Genomic DNA, 7,500 nt, shown 5'->3' with positions numbered 1-7,500 from the left:
GAATTTGAATTTTTCTGATATAGTCTTCTAGATATTTTTGATTAAACAAATTTCGAGTGTATTTTGTGTCGTTTTATTTCAGCAATTTATGTTTCTGCCGTTTCTCTCTCTCTCTCTCTCTCTCTCTCTCTCTCTCTCTCTCTCTCTCTCTCTCTCTCTCTCTGTGTGTGTGTGTGTGTGTGTTGTTTGTTTATGTGTGTGCATGTTAGTGAATGTGTGGGCATGTTTATGTAGCACTAAGAATGTAAAACGGGACAGATATCAGTGCACCCCCCTTTAAGTGTAGCACTAACAATGTAAAACGGGACAGAAATCAGTGCACCCCCCTTTAAGTGTAGCACTAACAATGTAAAAGGGGACAGATATCAGTGCACCCCCCCTTTAAATTTAGAACTGTTAATGTTATTGTTAGTTACTTGTATTACTTTATTGCATTGTGTTCAATTTTGTGAGACTCGGAGTCGTCAGCAGGGGGCACCTGGGAGTTGCACAGCGCATGGGTGGCTGACTAGCTAGCAGTGTAGAAGTAGTATCCAGCACGAGATAAAGCGCGAAAGTGCAGAGAAATGTGCTCCTTGTTTGAACAATGCTTTTTCTTGTGTTTTATACAGGTAAGCTGACAATAACCTATATACTGGTAAATGCATAACAGTATTGTATTCTTATAGAGCCGTAGTTCGTGCCGGAGACGTTAAGTCTTTAAATTTTAAGACGTTAAGTTTTGACCGTTATTAAGAGTGTCATGCGTGAAATGGCGGACGAGAGTGTTAACTACTCAACAGGAAAATGAGTAACTTTTACCGTGAGCAAAAGGGAGGAATAAAGGCTTAAAAAGATATATACTCGACATGTGAGTGCGGGACGAGACATAATTAACTGAATAGATGTGTACGGACATTGATTAAGATGTGTGTAGTGACGAGTCTGGGCAGTTTGAGTTAACAAGGCACACGTGACTGTTATTAGTCCTCGCATGTGTTTGTCAGCTATAAGTCAATACTGTTAAATAGGAACTCCAGTCAGATTTAGAGGTAAAATAGTTTATTAATCATTTTGTGAGTTTATAGTGATAACACGGTAACTGTTAAACGGTTGAAACCTAGTTCATAATGTAGTCAGTTCATTAGCATATTTCATGGAAGAGTAAAAATGGATTAACGACAAGTGAAACAGTGATATGAAAGAGTATTAGAAATATATTTGCAGTTATCAATGCTAGAGTAATGTAAATATAGACTAAACTATTTCTGATATCTGAATATCTATTCTAATTCCAAATGCTATTTACATGTTTATGTTTGTTGAGTTTGAATGCACGACTCATAGAGTTTGTGGTACTTTAATGATGTTATTTGTCAGACCTTTCCTTTTATGTCGTTTGATAGCGGGCACAGCACATGTTTAGATCTATGTTAATGGGTTTGTGTATAGAACATGTATTTACATGTACATGTATTCAATCGGAGAAAGGGTACCCATCAGAGAAGCCAGCTCCAAAAGAAGAACAAAAAAACTATTTCTCACCACACACCTCTCTTTTAAAGACTGATTCACCATTCAAGAGCCGGCTAGAGCCCATTAGCCCATTGCCTGAGGTAACGATGCGAAGAGAGTTTAAAATTTGTGGGCAAATTGGAGAGAGTGGTCAGAGGGACAAATTGTCATATCTCAGTTTAGTCTGCCAGATTGAGCTGGGAGTACAAAAGGGGCACACACAGACTGAAGTAGTCGAGGCTGTAATCAGGGCTGTCAGTCCAGGACTGCCGTTGAGAGACATGTTAGAGATCAAGCATGGGCTGACCCTCAGTGCACTCCTCACCATCCTAAAGGGCCACTATCGAGTAGACAGTTCGACAGAGCTTTACCACCAGCTTCTTAACATCTCTCAAGAGCCCAAGGAGACTGCCCTGAACTTTGCATTCCGGGCAATCGAGCTGAAAGAGAAACTGTTATGGAAAGCCAAGAACGAAGACCACGATGAGCAGTACAGCAGAGCTGTCATTCAGCACAAGTTCTTCCGCTCGATCGAAACTGGGCTGAGCAGCGATTCTTTGAAGTTCCAAATTCTTCCCCACCTCAGCGATGTGAGCATAACCGATGAGGAACTGATACAGCAAGTGGATGAGGCGGCCTAAGTCGAAAGTGAGAGACAGGAGAAACGAAAAAGATCCACTGCTGGTAAAACTCTCAAAGTACAAGAGCTTCAAGCAGACTCTCAGGTAAAATCCACACCTGTCCAGAGCCCCTCTAAACACATGGAGTCCGACTCAACAGCCTCAATTAAAACGGTAAAACGGAATGAGACTAAGTCTGACAGCATAAACGCACAGCAGATGATGGAAGAGCTTCGTAAGGAAATGCAGCAGATGTTTCGGGCTGTAATGGAGGCAAGTCCCCGACCTCATTGACTGAAGCAGGGAGGGAGAGGCTGCAAAAAGTGCAAGGAGGAAGGAATAGGTGACAACTTTTCGCACTGTTTCAAATGTGAACCACCTACCCCACACGGTTGTCAAACCCATCTCAGAGTTATTGGGGGATGAGACACTGACAGTCTTTGCTGCTAATGACACACCCATTCCATATATCGGCTGGATTGAAGTCAGTTTCAGACTAGGTAGTGACCACACCAAGAAAAATGATTTACAAGTGCCAGTACTGGTGTCAAGCGACCGAGCAGTTGCCAGTGACCCCATTATCGGTTACAACGTCATTGAGGCCATCCTCAACAGAAAGGAGGAAAACACTGAAGGTGAAAGGAAGCAGTTGGCACACAAAGTGAGTAAAGCTTTTGCGATAACAGTGAAAACTGCTCATCGTGTGGTGAAGTTGATGCAGAATGCTGATTCGGAGACTGGAGTAGTTTGTACTGGCGGAAAAAGAGTACCCATAACAGCAAAACAAGTCACCACCGTCTATATAAGAGCGCATGTGAGTTCACGAGCTCAAGGCCAACTGATGTTCTTTTCACCTGACATGCTTAATCCTCCACCAGAAGGCGTGATATACAATGATGTACTGGTGCAGATCCCAGAAAAGAGAGTGCCATACATACCCATCTCCATGACCAACACTACGGATCGCACCATCTATCTTGACCGTCACAGAGTGATTGGTTACCTGGAGCCCATCAAGACCGTATACACAGCAGCTGTGCAAACGAAAGAGAAGGAGACGATAGCCGTAATGGACAACAAAGAGACAAAGTCTCGCGAAGCAAGTAAAACACAGCCAGATAACAAGCAAGCAGGAAGACCAATGTCATGGGACCCCCCTGTAGATCTCTGTCATCTCCTAGAAGGGCAGCAGGAGGCGGTAAGGAGAGTGTTGAGGGAGGAATGTGAAGCCTTTTCCTTTGACAGTGATGATGTGGGTTGTATACCATCCCTCGAGATGCATATAACCCTCCAAGATACCAGCCCTGTCCAGAAGACCTACGTGTCCGTCCCAAAGCCTCTTCACAATGAAGTTAAGGAGTACTTGCAGGATCTATTGAGAAGAGGGTGGATCACACATTCTCGATCCCCTTATTCGTCGCCGGTGGTGTGTGTCCGCAAGAAGGACGGCAGTCTTCGTCTCTGTGTTGACTTCAGAGAACTCAACCATAAGTCAGTCCCCGACCGCCATCCGATACCGAGGATTCAGGATATGTTGGATGCTTTGGGTGGGAGCTCGTGGTTCTCGGCCTTAGACCAGGGTAAAGCGTACCAGCAGGGCTATCTGGATGAGGAGAGCTGCCCTCTCACAGCTTTCATCACACCCTGGGGGCTGTATGAATGGGTGCGTAACCCTTTGGCCTGAGTTCGGCACCCGCAGAGTTTCAGAGGAGTACGGAGCACTGTTTGGCGGATCTGAGAGACACAATTTGCCTCCCCTACCTTGATGACAACCTGGTACACAGTACGAGCTTTAAGGAGCACTTGGAGCACATCCGTCTTGTTCTCCAGCGTTACAAGGAACATGGTGTGAAGTTGACCCCAAAGAAATGTGAGCTTTTTAAATCAAGTGTGAGGTTTCTCGGCAAGTTGGTGACAGGAGAGGGATACACAATGGACCCTAAAGAGATGGCTCCAGTGCAGGCGCTAAAGGGAAAGACCCCTGCCACTGTGGGTGATGTGCGCCAGATTCTTGGGTTCCTCTCCTACTACCGACCCTTTATCCCCAATTTTGCCCGCGTGGCCCACCCACTTTATAACCTACTCACCATTCCATACCTGTCAAGTTTTGGTTTTGAAAATAAGGGAAATTTTCCGGCGCCCACCGCGAGCAGTTATAGCTTAAATGAAAACACAAAAGGGGATATATGAAGAGCATTTATTTTAAAGGCTTATTTGCATATTTTCTGTTCATTTAACATTGCTTCTCTCTACATTTACATTTTATTTTCATTCCACACATTCTTTTAATTTCATATTGCTACGTGAGTCACTGGAAGACAAGAATGCAAGAGGCATACGAGATTGCGGCTAAAACAGTGGTCAAAGGAGCAGTTCGTGGAAAAGTCCTCTACGACCGGAAAGTGCAGGGAAGAGACCTCCAGCCAGGTGATAGAGTCCTTCTCAGAAATCTCACTCCCAGAGGGGGGCCTGGAAAAATTCAGTCTTACTGGGAAGGTCAGGTGTACAGGGTGAAGGAGAGGAAAGCTGATGGGAGTCCCGTTTATGAGATCAGTCCAGAAAATGGTAAAGGAAGGGACAGAGTGGTTCACAGAAATCTCCTGCCGCCCTGTGATTTCCTACCCCTTGATCAGCCACCGGCAGGGCTTCGTCAGCCATGGAAAGACTCCCTGAGCTCCTCAAAGAAAAGAACCAAGCCACAACAACAGCAGCAACCAGAGCCAAGTGAAACCTCTGACGACGAAGACAGTGGTACCTACCAGTGGAATCTGAGATCTGGCAGGGGGAGACAGCAGAGACACACTTCACTGAACCCTCTGGCAGAACCCTTTCACCCACTACATAGCGAAGAGGATGTGCCACTACATAGCGAAGAGGATGTGCGATTACATAGCGAAGAGGATGTGCCACTACAATCTCAGAGACCTGATGTGAGTTCTGACAGGTCTGAGAATGTTGATTCAGAAGCCGACCCGCTGGTTCGGACGCTAGGAGAACGACATGCGGTAGGACCGCGACCCCAGAGACTGAGACGTCAGCCTGTTGTACTGAGTTATGACACATTGGGTCAACCGTCCTTGGTAAAACGAGACTGTAAGATAACAGAGAGTCAGGTAACACAGACTAAGGGTTACTGGAGGCCTTGGATGGCTGAGGTTTTCTAAAGAAATGTTCACTTGTTCAGGGAAATGTCAGGAGACATTTAGTTTTGTGGGGGAGAGTGTAGCAATAACCTATATACTGAGATGACAATAACCTATATACTGGTAAATGCATAACAGTATTGTATTCTTATAGAGCCGTAGTTCGTGCCGGAGACGTTAAGAAAAGTGAAGTTTTGACCGTGATTAAGACTCTCATGCGTGAAATGGCGGACGAGAGTTAGTAACTACTCAACAGGAAAATTAGTAACTTTTACCGTGAGCAAAAGGGAGGAATAAAGGCTTAAAAAAAAGATATATACTCGCATGTGAGTGCGGGACGAGACATAATTAACTGAATAGATGTGTACGGACATTGATTAAGATGTGTGTAGTGACGAGTCTGGGCAGTTTGAGTTAACAAGGCACACGTGACTGTTATTAGTCCTCGCATGTATTTGTCAGCTATAAGTCAATACTGTTAAATAGGAACTCCAGTCAGATTTAGAGGTAAAATAGTTTATTAATCATTTTGTGAGTTTATATTGATAACACGGTAACTGTTGAACGGTTGAAACCTAGTTCATAATGTTGTCAGTTCATTAGCATATTTCATGGAAGAGTAAAAACGGATTAACGACAAGTGAAACAGTGATATGAAAGAGTATTAGAAATAAATGTGCAGTTATCAATGCGAGAGTAATGTAAATATAGATTAAACTATTGCTGATATCTGAATTTTTATTCTAATTCCAAATTCTATTTACATGTTTATGCTTATTGAGTTTGAATGCATGACTCATAGAGTTTGTGGTACTTTAATGATGTTATTTGTCAGACCTTTCCTTTTATGTCGTTTGATAGCGGGCACAGCACATGTTTAGATCTATGTTAATGGGTTTGTGTATAGAACATGTATTTCTTGGGAACTGAGTATTGTATAAAGAGTAATGCGTCTAGTGTGACGTATCAGCTTAGACATCAGACATGTGATTGTTTAGGATAATTTGTGAAGGTGTCACAGGATAAGAGTGTAGAAGTAGTATCCAGCACGAGATGAAGCGCGAAAGTGCAGAGAAATGTGCTCCTTGTTTGAACAATGCTTTTTCTTGTGTTTTATACAGAAAAATAAATGTTGCATCAGGAAGTGACATCGCCTAATTCCTAAAAGTGTAACATTTAGCTATACTTTTGAGGACCAAATGTCTCCATGAGGATAGTAAAACTTGAGATTCCCTACTTTGTGAGGACTTTTTGCTGGTTTTCTAAATTGATTAACAAACATAATAAAATGTGTTTAAGATGTAAAAAAAAAATGCAGAAAGTTGTGTGTGATGGACAGGTTTAGGTGTAAGGAGAGAATATAGTGTGTGTGTGTGTGTGTGTGTGTGTGTGTGTGTGTGTGTGTGTGTGTGTGTGTGTGTGTGTGTGTGTGTGTGTGTGTGTTACCTTTGATGACACACGAGCGTTCTCAAGTGTTACTCTGGTCCAAACAGCAGTGTGACGTGCGACACTGCGCCAGTCCTTACACACCTGAAACACACACACTTGATAATAACAATAAAGTACACACAACAACATTTAACATCATATTCTCAACACACACACATACACACACCTCAGCGACGGTGAGTAGGGAACGTGTGTCCAGGTAAATAAACACACAGAATAGAGCAGCTTTCAGCCGCAGACGCTCTGAACACACCATCGATTCCCTGCGTCTGTTCACACACCAGTGAAGCCCCGACAGATCCTGACCTATTGAGAACAACACACAACACACTGACTTATCAGACATTACACAACCTAGCAACCACCTAGAAACCATCCAGAGTTGCCTAGCAACCACATAACAACAATCCAGAGTTGCCTAGCAACCACACAGCAACATCCAGAGTTGCCTAGCAACTGCATAGCAACCATCCAGAGTTGCCTAGCAACCACCTAGAAACCATTCAGAGTTGCATAGCAACCACATAGCAACACCATGGACTCGTGGTTTTACCCGTGCGACTGTAGGTCCTGCATCCTGTGTTTTGTTGTGTGTCGTCCTGTGAGTCTGCGGTGTAAAGGGACCAGTTGTCTGAATTTGCGTCTGTGTGTGTGTGTTGGATCAGCCAGGGCGAGTCAGAACCGTTGTCGGGACACTCGACTCCTTCACACAACACATGCTGATACTGTTGTCCGTCCCAGTGACCCTCACAACCGCCAGAACCCACAGACAGCGTCCGAAGCCTCCGCTCACA

At 44.0% G+C, this 7,500-nt stretch overlaps 1 protein-coding gene across 2 annotated transcripts in view; it reads right to left on the bottom strand.

Annotated features, from left to right (window-relative positions):
• Positions 1-7,500, bottom strand: part of LOC143725983 (F-box only protein 41) — a 36,118-nt gene that overhangs the window by 16,457 nt on the left and 12,161 nt on the right. For both annotated transcript variants that reach the window (XM_077218932.1, XM_077218931.1), the window contains exons 5-7: positions 7,260-7,500; positions 6,873-7,012; positions 6,704-6,787 (exon numbers count right to left, since the gene is read on the bottom strand). The exon at positions 7,260-7,500 is cut by the window's right edge and continues 1 nt beyond it. In XM_077218932.1, coding sequence (XP_077075047.1) covers positions 6,704-6,787; positions 6,873-7,012; positions 7,260-7,500 — 465 coding nt within the window. The remainder of the gene's footprint in view (positions 1-6,703; positions 6,788-6,872; positions 7,013-7,259) is intronic.

Source organism: Siphateles boraxobius, unplaced genomic scaffold (assembly GCF_051911475.1).
Source record: "Siphateles boraxobius isolate OS27281-9 unplaced genomic scaffold, OSU_SipBor_1 77, whole genome shotgun sequence".
Taxonomy (NCBI): domain Eukaryota; kingdom Metazoa; phylum Chordata; class Actinopteri; order Cypriniformes; family Leuciscidae; genus Siphateles; species Siphateles boraxobius.
The sequence above is the reverse complement of the archived record's forward strand: the minus strand, read 5'-3'. Positions and strand labels throughout refer to the sequence as shown.